General features: G+C 39.8%; 1 protein-coding gene across 7 annotated transcripts in view; it reads right to left on the bottom strand.

The window, feature by feature from the left end:
• EML6 (EMAP like 6) overlaps window positions 1–24,902 on the bottom strand; it is a 202,035-nt gene that overhangs the window by 110,347 nt on the left and 66,786 nt on the right. For all 7 annotated transcript variants that reach the window (XR_010908994.1, XR_010908993.1, XR_009629972.2 and 4 more), the window contains exons 3-7: window positions 23,013–23,111; window positions 13,757–13,825; window positions 7,930–8,115; window positions 6,119–6,254; window positions 620–821 (exon numbers count right to left, since the gene is read on the bottom strand). Coding sequence is in view for 4 of the 7 variants with exons in the window: in XM_060754569.2 (XP_060610552.2) it covers window positions 620–821; window positions 6,119–6,254; window positions 7,930–8,115; window positions 13,757–13,825; window positions 23,013–23,111 (692 nt within the window). In the remaining 3 variants the exon portion in view is untranslated. The remainder of the gene's footprint in view (window positions 1–619; window positions 822–6,118; window positions 6,255–7,929; window positions 8,116–13,756; window positions 13,826–23,012; window positions 23,112–24,902) is intronic.

Below are 24,902 nucleotides of genomic sequence, written 5' to 3' on the forward strand. Positions count from 1 at the left end.
AATCAAAAATCAGGACAGTAAATAAAGAGAAACACTCAGCAAACTGGGGAATTCCAGACAAGAAACAATCAGGAACAGCTAATCACCTCCCAACAAAGGATTCCCCCAGGCAGTAAGCAGCTAGACCTTGAAGCTGCAAGGCTATTAAATGCTAATCATGGTGGCCAATTGTAATATTCACACCTATCTCAACAGACAAGAGTTCTTTCTCCCACCCTGGAGATTCCACAGATATATACACCCCACTTGTCTAGTTTCCAACAGACCTCACAACCTCTGAGGATGCCTGCCATAGATGCAGGCAAAACATCAGGAGAGAATGCTTCTGGAACATGTCCATACAGCCTAGAAAACTCACAGCTACCCACTAGTGGTTTGCTACTAAGAAGACCTGCTCCTGCACTAAGACAGTGAAGTATAAATGCTAATATAAAGAATCTGACCTCTGATTACATTAGGTTAGATGGATGTGGGGTGTTTTTTTTAACATAATTGCTTTGGATTTGATTGATCAGCAATGATTTGATGCTTAAGCCATTACAAATTCCTGAAAAGCATGACAGCTGCCCCAAATGGACAGGATGGAAACTCATGGATATTCTTAATGCCCTTGCCTTACCGTACAGATCGATCATCGCTGCCAGTAACGACCAATGGCTTCTTGGGATGAACCGCCAGAGCCCACAGCTCTCCTTCACAGTGACCTTGCATTATGAGCACGGGCTTATCTCTTTCTCTCACAATCACCTCAAAGATTTCACTGTCCTGTGTCCCTGCTAAAAGCCGGTCTGCTTTCCAGCATACACTTCGGATAGACAATCCTGAGAAAGCACAGAACAATTTTAGAACATCAATGAGTAATGCTTATTCTATTTACAGAATACACTATCTGGTGAAAGATATGCATTTTGAACTCGAATTGTTTTCAAATGCAATAGAACAATAAATTCTCAGATTTGGGGTGCACCTACACTGCAGAATTAAAGCAGTTTGACACCACTTTAACTGCTATGGATCTGTGCTATGGAATCCTAGGAGTTGTAGTTTGGTGAGGCATCAGCACACTTTGGCAGAAAAGTTAAAGTTCTTGTAAAACAATAACATTGGGGTTCGCAGTTTCTTCCTCTGAAATATAGCCTACAGTGTTCATTGGTGGTCTCCCATCCAAGTGTTAACCAAAGCTAGCCTTCTATTTACGACATACTGTTTCTGTTCTTCAGTTTTCTGTGTTACCGATCTTGGCTATATTAGCAAAATGCATACGGATGAGTTAATTCCGAGAACCGTTAATTCTCACTGCTGGAAGGCTTGCAATCTGTTTCATTACTCCACCTCTTTTCTACTGTGCAATAAACAGATGTGCCATATGTATTGTTGAAGACTTTCATGGCCGGAATCACTGGGTTGTTGTAGTTTTTTCGGGCTGTATGGTCATGTTCCAGAAGCATTCTCTCCTGACATTTTGCCTGCATCTATGGCAGGCATCCTCAAAGATTGTGAGGCTGCCAGCCATCGATGCAGGCGAAACGTCAGGAGAGAATGCTTCTAGAACATGACCATATAGCCCCAAAAACCTACAACAACCCAGATGTGCCATAGTTACAAAACATTGTATTCTACTCATACAATGTTTACCAAAATCACAGTTTTCATGTTTTCCAGAGAATTATTTCACAACATGTTGAGATTTCAGTCTGGATTCAAACAGAATCATAGAATAATAGAGTTGGAAGAGACCACATGAGCCATCCAGTCCAACCCCCTGACATGCAGGAAAAGCACGATCAAAGTATCCATAACAGATAGCCATCCAGTCTCTGTTTAAAAGCTTCCAAGGAAGGAGCTTCCACCACACTCCCAGGCAGTATGTTCTACTGTTGAACAGCTCCTGCGGTCAGGAGGTTCTTCCTAATGTTCAGGTGGAACATTACTCCGAATCCTAGTTTCCAGGGCAGCAGAAAACAAGCCTGCTCCCTTTTCTTTATGGCATCCTTGAATTTTGGTTGCAATAGCCCAGTATATCTAATCCAATATACTATTTCTTTCAGCAGGCAGTGAGAAGGCTCCAAGAAGCCCATAAGCAAGACATCGAGACCATTAATTTGTTTCATTGTTCAAGCATGTAGACATCTGTTTAAGCAAGCCATATTTAAGTGTTCAGTGTATTCCAAATAGAGCTTTACTCCCTCTAGAGGAGTCAGTTTGCAGATTAGGAGTGCTCCTGGATCCTAGTATACTCTTAGAAGTCCAAGTCTTAAAAATGACATGGAGTATGTACATCCCGGCATTCCAATTCTCCATTTTCTTATGAGATCTGACCTGGTCCTTCCTACATATGCGTTCATACTGCTAGTGTTAAACAATTAGGATTTGTAGAGTACTCAGTGACTTTAACTCAGCAGTTCTCAACCTGAGGGCTCGAGAACAGTACATGTGAAAAAGATCTTGAGTCCTTGTGGACAACATGAGCCAACTATGTCATGCGGTGGCAAAAAAGCCAATGGGATTTAGGCCTGAACAAATATAGTGTTTAGATCCAGGGAAGTCATGCTACCCATGCTCTATTCTGCCTTGGTCAGACCACACCTGGAATATTGTGTTCAGTTCTGGGCTCCACAATTGAAGAGAGATAGTGACAAGCTAGAATGTGTCCGGGGAAAGTGACTAAAATGATCAAGGGTCTGGAGAACAAGCCCTATGTGGAGTGGCTTAAAGAGCTGGGCATGTTTAGCTGCAGAAGAGAAGGCTGAGAGGAGATATGATAGCCATGTATAAATATGTGAGAGGAAGTCACAAGGAGGAGGGAGCAAGCTTGTTTTCTGCTCCCCTGTAGACTAGGACACGGAACAATGGCTTCAAACTACAAGAAAAGGAGATTCCATCTGAACATGAGGAAGAACTTCCTGACTGTGAGAACTGTTCAGCAGTGTGGTGGAGGCTCCTTCATTGGAGGCTCCACCACCAAAGGTACCCAGGATGTGAGAACTGTGAGATGCTGGTTGCAGAAACAGGGTTTCGACTTTTTCCATGATGGCTTCAGAACACTTGTTCATCGTTGGCAGAAATGTATCCAATTGCCTGGTGCTTATGTGGAAAAGTGAATAGTGGTAGTTAAAGAGCACATTCTAAGGATTATTTCTGCATTTGATTTATTAAAATATTCCCATCCAAATGCAAGTAACGAAGGTGGAGGCGTTACTTTTCATTCAACCCTTGTAGGTGATGACCTGCACCTTGAATTGGGACTGGAAGCTTACCGGCAGCCAGTGGAGCTGTTTGGAAGAGAAGGTGAAAGACCTTGTAAAAATATAACTGAAATGATTCCATAGCATTGAGCTATGGGAGTTAAAGAGGTGCCAAACTGTATTCATTCTACAGTACAGATGCACCTTTACATTGGCTTGCTATCTGTTTCTGGAAAACAGGATGACCGGCTCTCACTGTTGAAGGCTACGTGCATAAGCACAGGGCTGTGGGTAGGGATTCCCTCCTCCCTGACGGCAATCAATCTCCCCAGGGATATAAAAAGATGAAAAACCAAGTCTGCAGATTCCCTGCAAATGGAAGCCAGTCTTAATTAGCCCATTAGAATCAATGTTTTAAAAGGCTACTTCCCTGCAGTTTCTTTGAAAGTGTATGCTTTCGTCCAAGGGTTCTCTAGGCAGTCAGTGACTCACAAATGGCACTAATTTGATGATCCCCTAATGGGAAATTTCTTTCTTAAGCAACAAGAAGTAACCCTATTCAAGAACGATATGCAATTTAGACACCCTGAAGGCAGATAACGGATGTGTCCTCACCAATAATCCATCAGAAGCACATGGCATTTATAAATAAATGATGGCGCCCTATTGCTGCTTATTATTCGGAAGAAAGGATTATGCTCTTCCACACATTGTAATGGTTTTCTCTTGTTCTTCTGAATATTCCAAAATGCAGGCAAGCTAGAACAACTGCAGCACAACCCAAGGTGATCTATGAATTTGTCTGAATATGCCTTCTCTTGAAACCAGCTCTGCAATTAGCCAGCCAACATAAACACACACATGGGCATGAATATACCCTAGCTTTTGGTTGAATGTCTATTGTCCTGTTCTTAAGAATTAAATTTAATACACTTGTTTTTCTCACCTGACATTAATTATGACAAGCTTCAAGCTAGATTGGCCAAGATAAAGCAATTTGCTTTCCAGATTTCCTAAGGACAGTGGTTATCAACCTGTGGGTCCCCAGGTGTATTGGCCTTCATTCCAGAAATCCTAACAGCTGGTAAACTGGCTAGGATTTCTGGAAATTGTAGGCTAAAACTGTGATCGGAGGTGACCTCCCCCCCCTGCCCCCGCAGGACTCTGTAAAAAGATAGGTCAAAATCAGGGAATTCATAGTTTTGCTAAGGACACCAGGCTGGAATGATCTCATAATCCCCTATCTCTCACCCATGTGGCTTTTTCCATGGCAACACCCCTGTAATCCAAACTAGCATCTGACCAATTTGGCTATTATTTATTAATTGGGTTCCTTTTTTTATGAATGAAACTCCTGTTTTATGAATGGACTCTGGCTACTCAGTGCTCCTAGGGCCTTCTATACACCCCCATGAACTCTTATGAACTCTTATGGGGTTTCCATGAACTTTCATGAATGTTATAGGAACTTTTATAAACTCTTGCCAAACTTTATGAACTTTTATGGACTTTGGGGGGCTAATGTGACTTCCCCTTAGACTCTGCATGATTCCCCCTCTTCCTATGAACTCCGTGTATGTTCCCCTGCCCCATTCCTTATTTCCTATATGTATGTATGCCTATATGAAAAATATGAATGAAAGCAGCTTGTTTCATAAATGCCAGCAACTCACTTTCTGAGCCAATAATTCCCTAACAAAAAATTTCACCAAGCCCATTTGCATGGACATAAGTAAATGGCTCTTATCAGACCGGACCTCGGAGGGCTGAAAGCCAGGCCATCTGGAATGATAAGGTCTATGGGCATTTTGGATCAGCCCAACATAAAGGATGTATCTCCATCTGCGAGGAACCGGAGATTTGTCACCACCTCCCTGCTGTGCCATATCTTAATCTTCATTAATGAATTCCATATCGCAGGACAGTATGACAAAAGGACCTAGCGTCTAAGGGCTAGACAAGAATGTTAATTCAGAGAATCAGACAATGAGCTAGGCCAGGCTTGAGAGCCAAAAAGCTATCGCCCAGCCATTTGGCAAACACCAGCCATTCTTAATCCAGTCAACTAGACATTTCTTCATTGTTTCCTTGTTGCCTCCCTCCCTTCCACCTCATTGGATGAGAGACCAAAAGCAAGGCCAGAGCCTTCATTGGATCTCCTGCGGGCTTGCTGATGTCACAGCCAATCATAACAAAGCCAGCTCAGGGGCTGGGGTGGGCATGGGAACTTTTGAATCTGAAGGCTATATATTTTGTACTTCTCTGCCCAGTGGGCATGTTGATTTTGTTGGCAGGCTCCTGCAATCGTCATCCTTTCCAGCTGGAATGAAATAAAACCTCGGTGGCTTTCTCTTTAACTTGGTGAGATTTATTCTGAAATACTGGCTTCTTTTCTCACCAGGCAACCCACAATGGCTTGGATCTCTCTATTCACAGCCACTCTAAATCGCTTGACAACAAAACAACTGGGGACACACAGGTTGAGAACCACTGCCTTAGATGAAAAGACTGGCTTTTAGAAACTGGAGCCCCCGGTGATACAGTGGCTTAAACCTCTGAGCTGCCGAACTTGCTGACTGATAGGTCACAGGTTCAAATCCAGGCAGCAGGGTGAGCTCTTGCAGTTAGCCCCAGCTTCTGCCAACCTAGCAGTTCAAAAACATGCAAATGTGAGTAGATCAATAGATACCGCTCCAGTGGGAAGGTAACAATGCTCCATGCAGTCATGCCTTGGAAGTATCTACGGAAAATGCCAACTTGGAAACGGAGATGAGAACTAACCCCCAGAGTCAGACATGACTGGACTAATGTCAGGGGAAAACCTTTAACTTTACCTAAAAAATGACATCTTCTCAGTTACTTTCCTTGCTTTTAGTCATGCATTTATCTATCCTTATTTAGTCATTGAAATTCAGAAATAAACGTCACATTACCTTTGTATCCTTGCTCAGTTTCCCTGAGATCAATTTTAGTGATTGACTTGAAATCCACATCCCACAGCCGGATACAGCCATCTCTCCCACCCGTGGCAAAGCCTTCCTCACAAGCGTACATGCTAAAAATCCCAGCCTGTGAATTAATAACAAAGCACACATCTTCATTATAAAACATTTTAAAGCACAAATCCATTTGCAGTGTGATAAATTTTACTTTTTTCCTAGGGAAATTCCAAACACGGATGATTTCATGCTTCTGTGGTGTATCAGCTTTCAGAAGCAGAGCATTTCCAACAGTGACAGGTTTGAGAGCCTTTTATATTTGCTTTTTTGCAGAAAAGTACCATATGAATATTTAAATAAATAAACAAATGTGTGATCCACAGGCCAAACACAAATCACTGCCAGCAGTGTATTGTGGCTTGCCAAAGGACACCAGGCAGGCAGCAAAAACAGGCATGTCAACCATATTAGCCTGCTGTGTTCAGCTCTTTGAGAACATTTAACTGGTGCTAGAATCTGCTCAATCGTTTTCCAGACCTGATGCTAAAGCACTTGGAAAGGGTCTTCAACCAACCCAAGCTCCTTGGTCATTCTGTCTGATGCATATATTTGTATGTTATCCTGTTTGTCACTTGTATCAGTGATGGACTGGCCAGGATGTCAGCTTGCCTCATGGCAAGTGGGGTCCCTTAAACAAACATGTTAAAAATGTCAATAATCTTTAAGTAGCTTAACAGATGTTCCAATATTATTATTGCATCCAACTAAAATATACACTGTATTACTATTTTAATAAGCAAAAAATAATAAAATTATTTTGAGAATACTTTCTATTTTAAAGTATACAAAATAACTCTGAAAAAAATCATTCTGATTTGGGTTATGCGAGGCCAACACATACATTATATAGGCTTGGATCTTTTCTATTTCTTATAAAAAATGAATGATGACCTTATAGTTACTGGTGGATCCCCTTTATCTCCCGGAAACCAATATTTTGAGACCCAGAGCGCTTCAATAGTCCTCTATGCTTTACATCCATAGGGTGACCATGGTGCATTCCAGCTTGTCAATCTCTCTCTTGAATTGTGGTGCCCAGAATTGGACACAATATTCCAGGTGTGGTCTAACCAAAGTGGAATAGAGGGGTAGCATTACTTCCCTAGATCTAGACACTATGCTCCTATTGATGCAGGCCAAAATCCCATTGGCTTTTTTTGCTGCCACATCACATTGTTGGCTCATGTTTAACTTGTTGTCCACAAGGACTCTAAGATCTTTTTCAAACGTACTGCTCTCGAGCCAGGCGTCCCCCATTCTGTATCTTTGCATTTCATTTTTCCTGCCAAAGTGGAGTATCTTGCATTTGTCCCTGTTGAACTTCATTTTGTTAGTTTTGGCCCATCTCTCTAATCTGCCAAGATCGTCTTGAATCCTGCTCCTGTCTTCTGGAGTATTGGCTCTCCCTCCCAATTTGGTGTCGTCTGCAAACTTGATGATCCTGCCTTCTAGCCCTTCATCTAAGTCATTAATAAAGATGTTGAACAGGACCAAGCCCAGGACGGAACCCTGCGGCACTCTGCTCGTCACTTCTTTCCAGGATGAAAAGGAAGCATTGGTGAGCTCCCTCTGGGTTCGTCCATTTAACCAATTACAGATCCACCTCACCATAGTTTTGCCTATCCCACATTGTACATAAAAACAATTTAACTCACTAAGAATGAATCAAGTGAATACAAACTCATCAGTAGCATTTTTAAATGCATATCTTGTTTTCATAATGTAGCACCAAAAAGGACACTTACACCATGGGCGCCTTGAATTGTTCGTACTAAGGTGAGTCCTTTCCAGACATAGATGTCCCCATTTAAAGCACCAGAGTAAGTAACGTCATCTTTTGCACAGGACAAACAGAGGATCGTTTGCAGGTCTCCTGTTTTCCCAAATATTCCCCTCTTGGCAGTCAAGGCATTTCCACACAATGTCCAAAACTAGAAAACAAAATGGCAAATCAGTGTCTTTCCTCATTGCAGTACTGATGATTTAAAGCAGAGATGGACAAAAGTCAGCTTGCAGGCTGTAGACATTCCCTTTGCGCCTCCCAGGCAGCACAGCGGAGGTCACATTAAGGATGTGTGTCCTTTACCACTCTCTGGGAATCTAGACCAGCGTTTCTCAACCTGGGGGTCGGGACCCCTGAGGGGGTCATGAGGGGGTGTCAAAGGGGTCACCAAAGACCATCAGAAAACACAGTATTTTCTGATGGTCATGGGGGTTCTGTGTGGAAAATTTGGCCCAATTCTATTGTTGGTGGGGTTCAGAATGGTCTTTGTAACTTTAAATCCCAGCAACTACAACTCCCAAATGTCAAGGTCTATTTTTCTCAAACTCCACCAGTGTTCACATTTGGGCATATTGAGTATTTGTGCCAAGTTTGGTCCAGATCCATCATTGTTTGAGTCCACAGTGCTCTTTGGATGTAGGTGAACTACAATTCCAAAACTCAAGGTCAATGCCCACCAAGCCCTTCCAGTATTTTATGTTGGTCATGTTCTGTGTGCCAAGTTTGGTTCAATTCCATTGTTGGTGGAGTTCAGAATGCTTTTTGTTCTTAGGTGAACTATAAATCCCAGCAACTACAACTCCCAAATGACAAAAACAATCCCCCAACCCCACCAGTATTCAAATTTGGGCATATCTGGTATTTAGGCCAAATTTGGTCCAGTGAATGAAAATACATCCTGCATCTCAGATATTTACATTACAATTCATAACAGTAGCAAAATTACAGTTATGAGGTAGCAACGAAAATAATGTTATGGTTGGGGATCAGCACAACATGAGGAACTGTATTAAGGGGTTGTGGCATTAGGAAAGTTGAGAAACACTGATCTAGACGCTCCCAACCATCTTACAGTTGCCCACCCCAGTTTAAGGCCATCTGAAAGGTCAAATGAAACTAGCAACAGGGTCTGGTTACTTCTACTTCCTCTATGTCAAGTGTAAATTGTATTTGATCATTTCTTTTGGTTGTTTATGACATACCTGTCAACAAACTATCAAGGTATTTATGTAGCTTACAAGATCAAAATACAGAGCTGTAGTTAATAATAGGGATTTCAATAACACCTACATCCTTTAATAGCTAATACCATAATAGCTACAGATATTATTTGAAGGCTTAGTAGATACATTTATAGAGTAGAATAAATATTGTAAAAAATATGTAATTAAAAGCCCCATCTAAATGAGCTAAATGAGGCAGGGCAGGGGTGAATGGACTCTGTGGCATCTACATGATGGATGAGCCCTGCAAGGGGAGAAGGGCGGGGTAGAAATGCATGAAATACATAAATAAATATATGTACCATATTTATATACTGCCCCTCTCAGCCCAGAGGCGACTCGGAGCAGTTTACAATTGGCAACAATTCGATGCCTCAACAATCATAACAATTAAAGAGTAAAATAATAATAAAATACTATTAAAAACATGAACATACAATATAAAATATAAAACCCTACAAAGCCTTAAAACATTGTCGTGAGGGTCTTTGCTCTAAGACCCACCAAGGCCACTCAATGCAGCCTTATTCTGTATTTTTAAAAGCCAGAGGGTACTCCAGAGCTTCCCTGAAACTTAGGAGTTCACCCACACGTTGTGGTAGTGTAAATAACTACCACAGTTTGCCCATGCCTGCTATAATACATTAAAATACAATGGAATATCATATCAGATTTCATTGTAGTGGCCCAAGTTAAAACTCCTATAAAAAACCCCACCGGTAATATATTATTTAGGTTTCCCTTTAGTGCTACTGTCGGAAAGGTTGGACTAAAGACCTGTAAAACAATATGTACACTGAAAAACATTGATCACAATAGAAACGTTTCCATAAGCTCCAACCTGTCTCATTTAGAAGGGAGAGTCAGTGCTGTTTGTTTTGATTTTTTAGCAAATCCATGTTTGCTTCCTATTTTTTTTCCCTTTGTCAATTTTGGGATGCTTTAAAACATTCATTTTTTTAGTTGATAAAGTTTTCATTCTTCAAGTGTTAGCTCTCTTTTCTGAGATAGAAGTTAAATGTGGCCAGGCTTTAGCACAGCTGGTAAATCACTAGCAATGATAAGATCTACCAACCGAAAAGTTGCCAGTTTGAAACCCCAGTTCAGTGTGAGCTTCTGCCTGTCAGCCCAGTTTACTGTTGACCTAAGCAGTTTGAAACCAGATTGAGCTGTAAGAAGAGAAAATAGGTACGGCTAAAACAAGTGGGGGAGGTATTTTACAACACCATAAAGAAAAAGATCAGAAAATGGCTGGCGACCAAAAGGAAGGAGGAATTCCTGATGGCTCTTCATTATAGAGGATGGAGAGACAGCACCCCCCTGTTGGATTCAAGCACAACCCCCAAGGTGTCAAAAAGCTGGCCATCGACACAACATGCCTCCTTTCTGTTCTCTCTGTCTCTGTGCTGTCTGTCCAAAACGGCATTGAATGTTTACTGTGTATGTGTACTGTGATCCGCCCTGAGTCCCCTTGGGAAGATAGGGCAGAATATAAATATAAAGTGTTGTTATGATTAAAAGTGGGTAGAAGTTGAATCTTGAGCCTAGAAGTCATGAATATAAATGCATGCACATGAACCCCATGTAGAGCAAAGCCTGTTATTTCCAGTGTTGCAGATGGTGAGAATAATTTCAAATATTACGAGGCAATTATGCTTTTAGGGAATATTTTAAACAAAAAGGATAATTTGTCCAGACTGTTTGTATTTTACATATTTGAATTTATATTTAAAACAGCTTCAAAGCACATCACTAAACCTTTGTTTAAGGCTGCAAAAACATGCCCCAGGCTTGTATAGTTATCACTGGGAAATGGGACGTTAGTTCAAACAATGTTTTATTTAAATGAGCCAGGATCAAGTGGTAGCTTCTGGTCTTGCCTTATTAGGATAAATTACTGGTATCCTTTTTCTCAGTTTAAACCAAACAAGCCATTGCAGCTAGCTTGTAGAAATGGGTGTTTCTGATCTCCTCTTGGTAGCTGTGTCACAACTTACCAATAGACTAGCACTTTGGGTTGGAAATCACTTGCTCGTGCACACGTTTTTTTCTTTGGCCTAATCTATGCTTGCTGATTAATTCAGGGTCAATCTACAAGGGTTGAATGAAAAGTAATGCCTCCACCTGTGTTACTTGGGTTTAGATGGGAATATTTTAATAAATCAAACGCAGAAATAATCCTTAGAATGTGCTCTTTAACTACCACTATTGGAGCCCCCAATGGCACAGTGGGTTAAACCCCTGTGCCGGCAGGACTGAAGACCGACAGGTCGCAGGTTCGAATCCGGGGAGAGGTGAATGAGCTCCCTCTATCAGCTCCAGCTCCTCATGCGGGGACATGAGAGAAGCCTCCCACAAGGATGATAAAACATCAAATCATCCGGGCGTCCCCTGGGCAACATCCTTGCTGACGGCCAATTCTCTCACACCAGAAGCGACTTGCAGTTTCTCAGGTCACTCCTGACACACACACACACACAAAACTACCACTATTCATATTTCCACATAATCACCAGACAATTGAATACATTTCTGCCAACGAAGAACTGCATAATGTTTTATGGCTCTGTTTGACAGATTGTATGGTTTTTAATGATTTTAATTTATAACTACTGGTGTATGTTATTATTTTAGTTGTAATGTATTGTTTTATATGATTGTGAGGCACTGAATCTTTGCCATTTATTATGTTGGAAACCTCTTTAAGTATCCCTAGGAGTTGAGAAAAGTGATATAGAAATACAATTAAAAAACCAAAACAAATAAATACATAATCCCCAGCTCTTGTGCACAACCTGCACTGGTGAGATGAGATTTTCCCAGACATTAGTATCAAAAAATGAAGGCTATTTTTTTTAAAAAAAAGATAAGCACTTCCAACCACAGGCCATTTATCATGCACCAAACTGTTTCACTGATTGCCTTCCAGTAATATTCCTGCATAATTGGGGAAAAATATTTTTGGCTTTAATGTCTGTTTATTTACAGCGTTTGGCTTGAATGATTACCGTTTGGCTTAACTGGGTGCGCCAAGTCCTCCAAATAACAGGTGTTCCATTTATTGCACGACAGTAAGCATCTCTTCACCAAAACCTTGCCTCTATTATGATCCCAGTTCCAGATTAGAGCTGTTAAAGATCTTGGCACAAAAATGATCCTGGCATTTATACCCACGGGAATAGACAATCTGGTCCTGATTGCCAGGACCAAACTATTCTTCTACAAGGACCTCATCACACTAGAGAATGAATCCACTTTAAATCCAGTTTCTGCCTCCTGCAGAATTCTGGGGTTTGTAGTTTAGTGAGAATGTTAAAGGCTCCTCCCTAAACTACAAAGCCCAGAATTCTGCAGTCAGCAGAAACCAAATTTAAAGTGAATTCATTCTCTAGTGCAGTGGTTCTCAACCTTCCTAATGCCACGACCCCTTAATACGCTTCCTCATGTTATGGTGACCCCCAACCATAAAATTAGTTTCATTGCTACTTCATAACTGTCATTTTGCTGCTATTATGAATAGTAATGTAAATATCTGATATGCAGAATGTATCTTCATTCACTGGACCAAATTTGGCACAAAGATCCAATACACCCAAATTTAAATACTGGTGGAATTGGGGGAGGGTATTGATTTTGTCCTGTGGGAGTTGTAGTTGCTGGGATTTATAGTTAATCTACAATTAAAGAGCATTTTGAACTCCACCAACAATGGAATTGAATCAAACGTGGCACACAGAACTCCCACGACCAACAGAAAATACTGGAAGGGTTTGGTGGGCATTGACCTTGAGTTTTGGGAGTTGTAGTTCAGCTACATCCAGAGAGCACTGTGGACTCAAACAATGATGAATCTGGACCAAACCTGGCACAAATTCTCAATATGCCCAGATGTAAACACTAGTGGGGTTTGGGGAAAATAGACCTTGACATTTGGGAGTTGTAGTTGCTGGGATTTATAGTTCACCTACAATCAAAGAGCATTCTGAACCCTGCTAACGATTGAATTGGGCCAAACTTCCCACACAGAACCTCCATGATCAACAGAAAATACTGTGTTTTCTTGTGGTCTTTGGTGACCCCTGTGACACCCCCTCACGACCCCTCCAGGTGTCCCGACCCCCAGGTTGAGAAACACTGCTCTAGTGTGATGAGGTCCTATGTCTAGTAAGACTATAGAGCTTCGGTTTTAAAACAAAACAAACATGTTGCATTAGGTATTACTGTACTAATGTATGGCAATGTATATATATTTGTTAAAGGAAAAGAACTATAATAAAAATTGACCAGTGATTACTAAAGAGTTTTTTTAAATCACAAGACTGTTTATATTGCTAATTCAGGTGATTACTCTAAATCATTTCACCTAAGCCATTTGCTGGAAAGCAATATATTTAAATTACACCCTGCATCCTTTCTGCTCATCTCAATAAAAGCTCCCTGGGTGCAATCACTTCATATGGATGGTATGGGGAGTTTTCCACACTATCTTGAATTGTCATCATAACATTCACATTTTTTATAAAGAGCGTCATTCATTGGCAATGCAAAACATCAAAACCAATTTACCTTGATATGCTTCACACCACAGCTAGCCACTCTGTTGGGTTGATATGGATCCCAGGAAATATCAAAAATCTGACAAAAAATAATCAAAACTGATACACTAAATTAGAAACCACATATGTCAAATTTCAAAACTGTCTGATGTTTAATAAGCATTTCTGTAGTTTTGAATACATCCTACTGTTATTAAGAATATAATATGCATATAAATATAGAAAACTTTCTAAACAGTGGATGAAAAACACATTTGGAAATCGCAATGATAACTTTACAAAACATGTAAGGCATTCCCTTTCTGTTGCATTGAATACGTCCATGTTTCTCACTAAGATGGATTTGTATGTCAAAATTCACAAATACTGGAAAAAGGACAGAACAACCCCCCTAGCAGCAGGACTGGGATCCATGGTTTCATTTAACCACATCCAGCAAAATAGTTCTTTCTAGACATTTTGGCGTCCTCCAGTGTAACTGCAAATCCATTTCCATAGGGTTTGATATTACCCAAATATTCTGTAAATGTAAATGAAGTCAAGGGAACCATCCTTGTGGATAAAGTCATACTGTATTGATAAACAGAGCTGGACATTGCAGAACACAAGGAATTGGATGAGCTTTTCAGGGCCCTTCCAGACAGACCTATATTCCAGGATATGGTCCCAGATTTTCTGCTTTAAACTGGCTTACATGAGTCCACACTAGCAGATAATCTGGGATAAACAGAAAACCTGGGATCACATCCTGGGATATCGTGCCGGTCTGGAAGGGCCCTCAGAAACCCAGAATATGTACTTTGATATTGGGTTGTTGTAGGTTTTTCCGGGCTATATGGCTATGTTCTAGAGGTATGGCCATATAGCCTGGAAAAACCTACAACCCAGTGATTCCGGCCATGAAAACCTTCGACAATACCTTGATATTCTTTGCGTTGTCATTGCTCTACTGTTTATGAATGTATTTTAATTTGATTTATGTTTAACTGTAATTGTATAATTGTTATTGTTTGTGCTGACATTGAATTTTGCCATCACCTATGTGGAAACCGATTTGAGTCCCCTTTGGGATGAGAAAATATACTGTAAATAAATAAATTGCTTATGCCCCACAAATGAGTAGAATATTAACATTTTACAGCTGAGCAAGCTTATCTTGATGGGCATTCTGTATCTCAGCTCCACACATCAGTACTCATTCCCTCCAGTTTAATTCAGTTCTGTGTCTCCAACAGACAATAATAATAATAACAATAATAATAATGAAAAGTAATAAAAATGGGGACATAATCTCAAAGAGAAGTGGAACATTGTGAGTTCACTTATGACTAACCAAAGCAGCATAGTTAGACATAAACAGTTGCCAGCTTTTCCTCTTCTCTGTCTCTCTGACTCACATAAAATGGAGATTACAAAGCACAGCTGTGAGACGAGTGAAAGGATGTCAGATGAATAGCAATGAAAGCAGCATCCTACCGAAAGATACATCCTGTCTAGATCTCACATCCAGATGCATAGCGACCAATAAATGTTGACTGCTGAAGCTGTATCGCGGCTGTGCAAACATCCAAAATCAGTATCCCACTCAAAGGGAACAGTGTTTCTGCTAGAATGAATCTTTATAGCTTGGTAAAGGCCAGCTTAGCAAATCAGTAACTGAAATAAATAACGGCAACAACTCATAAAGAGGTTACTATTAAGAAGCTACTATGTTTTTTTCAGATTTCTCTCTGCACACAAAGATGTAAAATGATGTTGTTTGGTTTATATGCCACAGTTGTGCAAGCACTGTGTAAGAAGTGTCTCACCAGAAGAAGAAACAGAATGAGAAAAAAGGTAGGCAAAATGACATTTTGTGATACGGAGAATGTTGACGCTACCTTAGATAGAAAAGATATACCATATTGCTGAGATGTAAGGCTTCATCTTTATGAAATTGTAATAATCTTCATGCAGAACACACAGTTCGCTAGCTTATCTGGCAGATGCTGTAGTAAGCGACCAAGAAAATTGCCATCTGGGTAAGAAGTCAGAGCTCTGTTGCAATCATGAGTTCAAAAGGTGTTGTGATCAAGAGTTGAAACCACCAATAAGTTCCAAACCACTGTATGTATATTCAAGTTGTCTGCCAACATATGATGATATCATGAATTTCACAGGGTATTCTTAGGTAAGAAATATTCAGAGGTGGTTTGGCTACTTCCTTTCTTTGAAATACAGCCCCAATATAAGCAGAACTGATCCTGCTTAGCTTCCAAAATCAGATAGGATTTGATGCCTTTAGCACAGTAGTTCCCACAACCTGTGGTCCATGGGCCACCAGTGGTCCCCAAGAACTAAAATATGGTTCACAGCCACACCGTTACTATGCCATTGCAACAAGAGCGACTGGTCTTGCAAAACCCACATATAGTGCCAAGGCAACACAGTTGTTGGGAGGGGAGAGGCTGGCTACCCACAAAAGGCGCAACAATAAGCCTCCTTGCCTCTCCTTTCTCCCCCTGAGCTGAGCCATTCCATGTGGTGTCTGGATGCGGGGGTGCCTTCGTGTCTTCGTTTTTAGGTCTGTTCCTGGGGTTTTTTGGGGTGCTGATACATAAAATTGCATTGGATAGACCACATCATCTCTAGATTATTAAATATGGTTTTCTGTGAGAGAGCAGATGTTGACTACTAGATGGCATATGTTCTGAATCAGAAACTGGAGCTGATGTGGTCTATCCAGTGCATTTTCCTGAATCAGCACCCCAAATAACCAAACCAAAATTAAAGTTGATCAAAAACTGATTCATAACCCTTATGGTACCAATGTTGGAGAGTGGCCCCTGGTCAAAGTTGTCCCTGGTCAAGTGGTCCTTAGTCAAATGGTCCCTGGCCAAAAAAAGGTTGGGAACCACTGTTTTAGCGTAGTGGATCAACAGAGCCCACACCACCAACAAGCTCCAAATTATTACCAAAAGTGTAAAATAAGCACAACGAAGAGGTCATACAGGGTTATCTAAACACCAAAAGACACATTGGCACTACTATTGTTAGGCCAAACTGAGTGCTAGCTCTCACAGCTACCTAGCTTTTTCATCATGATCAACATCATTACATGTGTCACTGATGTGTATTTTGGATTTTATTTAAAGATCAACATGGCTGAGAGTCCACAAAGTGTAGTGGTTATAGTATTTGATTATGACTTTGGAGATGAGGATTCGAATCCCCTCTCAGCCATGGAAACCTCCTGGGTGACCTTGAATCACTTTGTCTTGCCCACAAAGGAAGGCAAAGGCAAACCCCACTGAACTACTCCTGTGAAGAAAAGCCCCTGGTAGGCTCTTCTTAGAGAAACCACACAATGATGACTTCCTATGTACTTTTTGAACTTGGGGAAAAAAACCTAACACAGTCATAGAGCAGTAAAGTCATAACCTGAAGAGATTAGACTGTTCATCATCTTATACAAGAACTGCATCTTGAGAATAAGAAAAAGTGATTTTAATTGGCTTCCCTGGCACATTTGTTTGTCACATCAACTATTGCTTCAGAACTGACAGCATGGGATCTTCTTGAAAGGATTCGCCCAACACACAGAGATCTGATTTCAAAGGAAGAGAATTTATGATTGTAATAGAAAACAGAAATGTTATGCTCCTCTTTGTTCCTGACACTTCTGTTTTGGAAGGGGAGGCAGGGTCAGAACTTTTTGCCTGCTTTTATAATTTTTTTCTGGAACACTGAAACAAACAACACGTAGAACTGCAGCAACATCACTTTATTCCCCTTCAGAAATTTACCTGATGAAGACACCAGTGAGCTCTTAAGCAGTAGCATTTAAAAATTCACCAAAATACCTGGGAGTCACTCTGCAACGTGCTCTTACTTACAAGAAGCACTGCTTAACTATCAAGCTAAAAGTGGGTGCTAGAAATAATATCATATGAAAGCTGACTGGCACAACCTGGGGATCACAACCAGACACAGTGAAGACCCTTGCACTTTGCTACTCTGCTACTGAATACACATGTCCAGTGTGGAATACATCTCACCACATTTAAACAGTGGATGTCGCTCTTAATGTCTCATGCCTCATTTTCACACCATTGTAGAAATTATATTGTTTAGCCAGTATTGCGCTATCTGATATCCGCCAGGAAGTAGCAGCCAGCAATGAAAGGACCAAGGCAGTGACATCTTTGGCCCATCCTCTGTTCAGATATCAGTCTGCAGGAACACCTCAGCAAGCAAGAGTTCAGAAGTGCCATGTTATATTCCAGAATCAAAATCAGTGGCTGAGACCAGATGAGAAGCTCCCTTCTGGGCACACAGAAAGCTGGGCAACTTGGAAGGCACTGAATGGACTATGCTCTGGCACCACCAGAGCCAATTTTTAGAAATGGGGCTCCAGAGCGGAGTCCATGACATGAGAGTGTGGAGAAGAGCAAACCACAAACCACCTATTCCAAGTGGTTTGAGTCCTGCCACATGCACAAGGACCTTCTTACAGTGATGCCACAGGTACTCAAAATGACCCACTTCTGGTCAAAGGAAATTTAGTAGAATGCCAAGTTTTAAACTTTGTTTTTTCTATACATTATAACTGTATTCTCAGTTCACTTCTTACATGATAAATAAATTTAAATATTTAATTTAATTTATCTTCCCAGAAAAAAAACTGTTTGAAGACTTTCATACAGGCCATCTAATTTGAAATAATGAAGAAAAATGGCGAATGGGATAAAATCTATGATCCATGGATTCTGACAAATTGGTAGGAAGGGAACACAGCAGATCTTAATTTTTCAAGTTGAAAAGGGGTCCTAAAAACCTACATCATTAATATGGTCCAATTCCTTGCGACTCTGATTACACTTCATTGTTACTCATTCTGCATAGTCCTTCATTTTAGTTTATGAAAACAGTCCCCATCCACCCAGCTAATAACAGATTAGAAATTGTGATAGTAGCAGTGTTTTTTTTTTTAAGTCTATGAAGAGTATATATAACAGAATCATAAGTATTAGATGAACTGAAATCAGATGCAATAATTTTCAAGGGCTGATCGGATTAAAAAAAATCAGGAGAAAATTTTTGAGATTTGGCCATGTTGAGTCTGGAGATTTGCTGATCTATTTTTCATTGTTTGAAGTGCAAACATCCAAGCAATGTTTAAATACAGCGCCTGGTATTTTTCCAGACAAGAAGGACATCTCAAAAGACCATCAATAGAAGACCTCTGAACCTCACATTTTGAATATTTTAGAATAAAATTTTCAAAGCCATAAAAGCCCAGACAGTGGGGAGAAGAAAAGGCAGCAAAGGGGGGGGGGGGGGGAGAATATTCCAAAAATCAAATCAAAATAAAAAGCTTCGGGAGATAATAAAGTACCTTGATTGAAACCATGAGCTGAAGGAGAACACTGAAAAAAATGGCAAAACACCCCACTCAGCAAGCAATTGTGTGTGTGAAAAATGCTGCTTGCTGTGTAGCAGATGGAAAGAGACCGAGGTAAATTGGAGGGAAATAGAAGTGAGATGCACAATAGAGGGTTGAAGTGCCTGCCAAAAGACGCTTGCTCAGCTCTAAAATGTTCCAGGCATTCTGTGCAGGTGCACTAGGTGAGTCACCAAGACGAACCAACAGTTCCGGTACAATGTATCATGCCTAGTTTATCATATTAGATACATCCATATTTACATGCATATAACCCATTTACTTCCTGTTCCTTTGACTCTCATTCTCTCTCTCTATATATATGTATAGATATGACTAGCCATCCCCTGCCATATGTTGCAGTCTGTGTATACATGTTTTGTGTGTGTATATATTTGTGTATATGTGTGTATATGTGTATTTGCGTATACACACACACACACACACACATATGTGTGTGTGTGTGTGTGTGGCCTTGAGCGTGCACTGTAATGTTTTTTTTTTGTTTTTTACATCTCTTCTGTTGTGTTTTTCAGTGTTTTAATGAGTGATAGTCACTCTTTGGCCTAATAGGTGTATTGTGTCCAAATTAGGTGTCAATTTGCCCAGTGGTTTTTGAGTTATGTCTGTCCCACAAATGAACATTACATTTTATATAGTTTAGCACAGCACAATATTAGTATTATATATTACTATACTGTAATATACCACTATACTGTAATATTATTAGTAATATTACATGTAATATAAAATACATAATGATTATATTATTAATAGTATTATATTGTATTACATAAAATTATTATATGTGTATACAATATATTATAATATTAGCGGAACACAATATCAGTATTATATAATAATACTAGCTGTATTAGATACATCCATATTTACATGCATATAACCCATTTACATCCTGTTCCTTTGACTCTCTCTATATCTATATATATAAATTTGTTAGGGGCATCCAACGAGGAAACAAAACTCAAAAACCCCCCAACGAAACTTAACCAAAATTCCCATGCCCATAACACAACCCACAAGGTACAAACATATCTACTCAAAATGAAAAACAACACAACAACACACTCACAAAACGGCAAAACAACAAAACTCAAAAATCCCCCAACGAAACTTAACTAAAACCCCCATGCCCATAACACAACCCACAAGGTACAAACATATCTACTCAAAATGAAAAACAACACAACAACACACTCACAAAACGGCAAAACAACAAAACTCAAAAATCCCCCAACGAAACTTAACCAAAATTCCCATGCCCATAACACAACCCACAAGGTACAAACATATCTACTCAAAATGAAAAACAACACAACAACACACTCACAAAATGGCAAAAGGATAAAACTCTAAAAAAAAACAACGAAATTTAACCAAAATTCCCATCCTCATAACACAACCCACAAGGTACAAACATATTACTCAAAATGAAAAACAACACAACAACAAACTCAAAACGGCAAAAAAAACAAAACTCAAAAAAACCCCAACGAAACTTAACCAAAATTCCCATGCCCATAACACAACCCACAAGGTACAAACGTATCTACTCAAAATGAAAAACAACACAACAACACACTCACATAACGGCAAAACAACTGAGCATGCGCATTGGCGCCCAGCCGCAAGTTCCTGCCGCGCCGCTTCCCGCACACACACACACCCCTGCCGCACACACACACACAACCCCACACTCCATCACTCCCCCCGCCGCCGCACACACACACGCAACCCCACTCCCCCCGCCACCGCACACACACACGCAACCCCACACTCCATCACTTCCCCCGCCGCCGCACGCACACACGCAACCCCACTCCCCCCGCCGCCGCACACACACACACAACCCCACGCTCCATCACCCCCCCCGCCGCCGCGCACACACACGCAACCCCACGCTCCATCACTCCCCCCGCCGCTGCACACACACACGCAACCCCACGCTCCATCACTCCCCCACCCCAATCTTACCTCCTTTTACTTCACGCCCCCTCCAAACCCCACCCCGCCCCTTCCCGCCCTGTCAAAATCTAGGAAAGACAGGAAGGAAGGAAAGAAGGAAGAAAGAGAAAGGGAGGTAAAGAAAAAGGGGGAAGGAAGGAAAGTTAGAGAAAGAAGGAAGAAGAAAAGGAAAGAAAAGGAAAGATGGAAGGAAAGAAAAGAGAGACAGCAGAAAAGAAAGAAAAAGGGGGAAGGAAGGAAAGAGATAGAGAAAGAAGAGGAGAAGGAAAGATGGGAGGGAAGGAAGGAAGGAAGGAGGGAAAGAAGGAGAGAAAGAGGGAAGATTGGCCACAGCAACACGTGGCGGGTAAAGGTTGTTATTTCTATTATTATTATTATGCTGTTGTTCCTATGAGACCCTTTTAGGGGGAATGGGAGAGGTGTCAGGTCCCAGAGGCAATGCATTGCATTATTGTTATTGTTATGATGGTGGTAAAATAAAAGGAAATAAAAAGTGAAAGAAGGAAGCAAACAGGGAGGGAAGAAAGGCAAAGGAAGAAAGGGGGAGGGAATGAAGGAAAGAGAGAAGGATGAAACCAAGTAGTGAAAGAAAGAAAGAGGTAGAGAAGGAAGAAAGGAGAGAAAGGGGGAGGAAAAGGGGGAAGGAATAGGTAGGTACCTCTCTTTCATAATAGTCCAGATATCCACCTCAACTTTGATAAGTTTTACTATAGGCCACAGCAACGCGTGGCAGGGCACAGCTAGTATGTATATATATGACTAGCCGTTCCCTGCCACATGTTGCTGTGGCCCAGTCTGTGTATATGTGTTTTGTGTGTATATATGTGTGTATATGTGTATATATGTGTGTTTGCACACACACACACATATATATGGTTTTGCATATGTGTTGTAATGTATTTTTATTTTTTGGTTTTTTAAAGTCTCTTCTGCTGTGTTTTTCAGTGTTTTTTTTTTTGAGTGATGGTCATTCATTGGCTTGATATGTGTCTAAATTTGGTGACAATTCGCCCAGTGGTTTTTGAGTTATGCTAATCCCACAAATGAACATTACATTTTTATTTATATAGATGCTGCCTGCTTTGTGTAACAAAATCTAATGGCACTAAGCAGTAAATACCAGGTCTGAAATCTGCATATGGCATCTTTGGGAAGATAATAAGGTCATAATCCCACATCTCACCATCATGGTATAGGCATAATGATGAAGGAAATAAAAATGGAATACTGTCACTTTCTTATGCAGGAGTCCTTCCTCCAAAGAAATCATTTCCTTTGGTGGTGCAATGGGTTAAACCCTTGTGCTGGCAGGACTGAAGACTGACAGATCAGAGGTTTGAATCCGGGGAGAGTGCAGATGAGCTTCCTCTGTCAGCTCCAGCTCCCCATGCGGGGACTTGAGATAAGACTCCCACAAGCATGGTAAAACATCAAAACATCCGGCATCCCCTGGGCAACGTCCTTTCAGACAGCCAATTTTCTCACACTAGAAGTGACTTACAGTTTCTCAAGTCGCTCCTGACATGGAAAAAAAATCCTTCTCTGTTGCTTTAAGTAAATACAATATTTTGTATGTGAAAACAGTTCTGACACATCATATGTAGTCTAGGTCCAAGTGACAAAACACAGGAAGAATCCTAATTGCTAAATTACACTTCCACAGTATCAAAGCACATCATTTCCTGATAATTATTTTATAAGCTAATTACAATTATTGTATTTCTGAGAACACTGGGTTAATATAAAAATGGTAAGATAGCTATCTCAGCAAAAAAAAAAAAAAAAAAAAAAAATCAGCTGCCGGAAATTTCTACGCATATTAGAAGACCAATTTATAGCAAACTCATTAGCTGATTACCCTATCCGAATGGCCAGTCGCTGACGCCAGTAGTTTTCCTTTTTTCCAGTCCCATATGCAAACTGTGTTTTTGGCATCCAATCCCACTGAAGCTAAACGCTTGGAAGAAAGAAAGAAAACGTTTTGTTAAATGAAGATAAATTCCGTGACAGCTTTTTAATTGTGTTAAACCAGCATACAAGGGATAGTAAACATATAAGAAAGAAGTCAAGCAGGCTTAAAATATATTGCTCAGACAAAAAGTTTTTGAAAATACTTTCTATCTAAATCCAAGATTTTGATTTACACATAACCAGAATAGAGTATTATACTGTAAGAGAAAATGTGTAGTTATGTAATTATTCTTCAAGTATGTTTATGTTTATGTATGTATAAATGTAGCTGTCTTCTTTATTTGTGATTTTTGTTGTTAAAAATGTGACTTTAAAATAGAAAAAGAAAAGAAATAAAATTCCGTATATACTCGAGTATAAGCCGACCTGAATATAAGCCGAGGTACCTAATTTTACCACAAGAAACTGGGAAAATGTATTGACTCAAGCATAAGCTGAGGGTGGAAAATGCAGGCGCTACTGGTAAATTTCAAAAATAAAAATAGATGCCAATAAAATTACATTACAGTAGGTTAAATGTTTGTGAATATTTAAATAAAACTGTAATTTAAGATAAGATTGTCCAACTCTGATTAAATCATCATTCTTACCTTCTTCAATGTAAATGTGCTTACACATCCTTCCAATAATAATAAGAGAGTAAAATAATGGAAATGAAATAATAACAGTAATAATAGAGTAAAATAATCAATGCAATAATGATAGAGAAAAATAAAAAATGTAATAACAATAATAGAGTAAAATAATGTAAATGTAATAATAACAATAAAATAATAAATGTAATAATAATATTAGAGTAAAATAATGGAAATGTAATAATAACAATAATAACTAGAAAAAATAAATGCAATAATAATAGAGTAAAATAAATGTAATAACAATAATAAATAATAACAACAACAACAACAATAACAGAGTAAAATAATAAATAACCTTGACTCAAGTATAAGCCAAGGGGGGCTTTTTCAGTCTAAAAAAGTCCTGAAAAACCTGGCTTATACTCGAATATATATGGTACTTTCTGTCTTGGGCAGTTACAGTTTCTAAACTGGTTTATCTAACTGGGTTTTTTAGAAGAGAAGTTTAGAAAATGGAGAAGCACACATGATGCATTGAGTTCACTGGGAGAATGTCAGGGGATAAATGCAACCACCACTTTCTCTTTATTAACATAATAAAAATACATTCCTAAGACGCCACACTCTTCCTGCATGATAAAGCAAATGGCACTGGCTTTGCTTCCTTTATCACATCAATATGAACAGGATCAAAGGGCTGTTTCAAGCATGCATTACAATAATTCTTCTATAGTCTGTAAGTGGCAGCTAAAACGATGAGCTGACTTCGTTGAAAAGTATTCCTTTTCTCTGCAATTGTAGAGAATCAGGGAAAACCTTGATTTAAAGACTAAGCAGTGAATACAGCAAACAATAAGGGAGAAAATAGTGCCAGGAAGTGTCTAAATTTATGAAGATTAATATATCAAAGAAGACAAAGGAAATATCACTTACTATACTTTTTAATGTTACATTCTCTTCTTTACTTTCCCTTTGAGTTATCATATTTTCTATTTTCATATACTCCCTACCCCCATTATAATTTCTCCTTATATCACTTGACCATTTACCCAATTGTAGATACTTGTACCAATCTAAGTCTCTTAATTCCTCTTTTATCATTTCCATATTTACCATCTAAAGGTCCCAGTCTTTTACTTTCATTAAATCTCTTTGATATCTATAAACTATTATTAATGGATGAACAGAAACAAGTTCAT

This window comes from Anolis sagrei, chromosome 1 (assembly GCF_037176765.1).
Source record: "Anolis sagrei isolate rAnoSag1 chromosome 1, rAnoSag1.mat, whole genome shotgun sequence".
In the NCBI taxonomy this organism is placed as follows: domain Eukaryota; kingdom Metazoa; phylum Chordata; class Lepidosauria; order Squamata; family Dactyloidae; genus Anolis; species Anolis sagrei.